Here is a 691-nt window from a genome sequence, read left to right as displayed (position 1 = left end):
TATTATGACTGACTTCTGTGCTAATTCCATCGCGCATCTTGTACCGTTCTGTTTGTACTGCTCACTGTTGCCTTGCTTGCTGTGGTGCTCTCAAAATTAGCTCTGCATTGTTTTGTGGACGTGGAATTTCCTGGCACTTTTCTTCATTGAGTGTTGATCATGGGGCTTGTAATGTGGGAAAACTTTTTCTGTAGTTGGCAGGGTGAATTACTGCAGCGTGGAGATGAACACCATCTGGAAACTGGGAGAAGTCTACTGCAGTCCTGTGCTATTCTGTGAGCTGGAGGTAAGATGCTTATTTGGCGTCTGAAGGGATTTGTGAATTCCACTGCTCTCTGATCCTTAGGAACATCATTACATTAGCAATAAATATACGTACGTACGCTACTGTCTTGTGTGTCAGAGACCAGGCTCTTTCTACAAGAACAGTAGAGGTACAGGACTCTGACTGTCCTTGAAATGTGTCTTCTAGATTACATGCTCCTTCCCATGCTACTTCAAAGCCTCAGGAAGCTAAGTCTAAGTTAACAAAGGCTTCTCTGATATGCAAAGCCTTGGTACACTTGTTCCTTGAGGCATTTTCTCTTCCTGAGAGCCCCTGAGCTATCTGCCATGTGACTCTCTTGCCCATGTAATGCTTCCTGTTAGCCAGCCTTTGTTGCTTCTCGGACTGTTTTGCCACTGATATGCC

At 44.9% G+C, this 691-nt stretch overlaps 1 protein-coding gene across 1 annotated transcript in view; it reads left to right on the top strand.

Moving 5' to 3' along the window:
- Window positions 1-691, top strand: part of CENPM (centromere protein M) — a gene marked incomplete at its 5' end in the record, with an annotated part of 6776 nt that overhangs the window by 4631 nt on the left and 1454 nt on the right. The window contains one exon of the mRNA XM_035903200.1: window positions 195-286. Within this exon, the coding sequence (XP_035759093.1) occupies window positions 195-286 (92 nt within the window). The remainder of the gene's footprint in view (window positions 1-194; window positions 287-691) is intronic.

Source organism: Egretta garzetta, unplaced genomic scaffold (assembly GCF_000687185.1).
Source record: "Egretta garzetta isolate BGI_Z169 unplaced genomic scaffold, ASM68718v1 scaffold51, whole genome shotgun sequence".
Taxonomy (NCBI): Eukaryota; Metazoa; Chordata; class Aves; order Pelecaniformes; family Ardeidae; genus Egretta; species Egretta garzetta.
The sequence above is the reverse complement of the archived record's forward strand: the minus strand, read 5'-3'. Positions and strand labels throughout refer to the sequence as shown.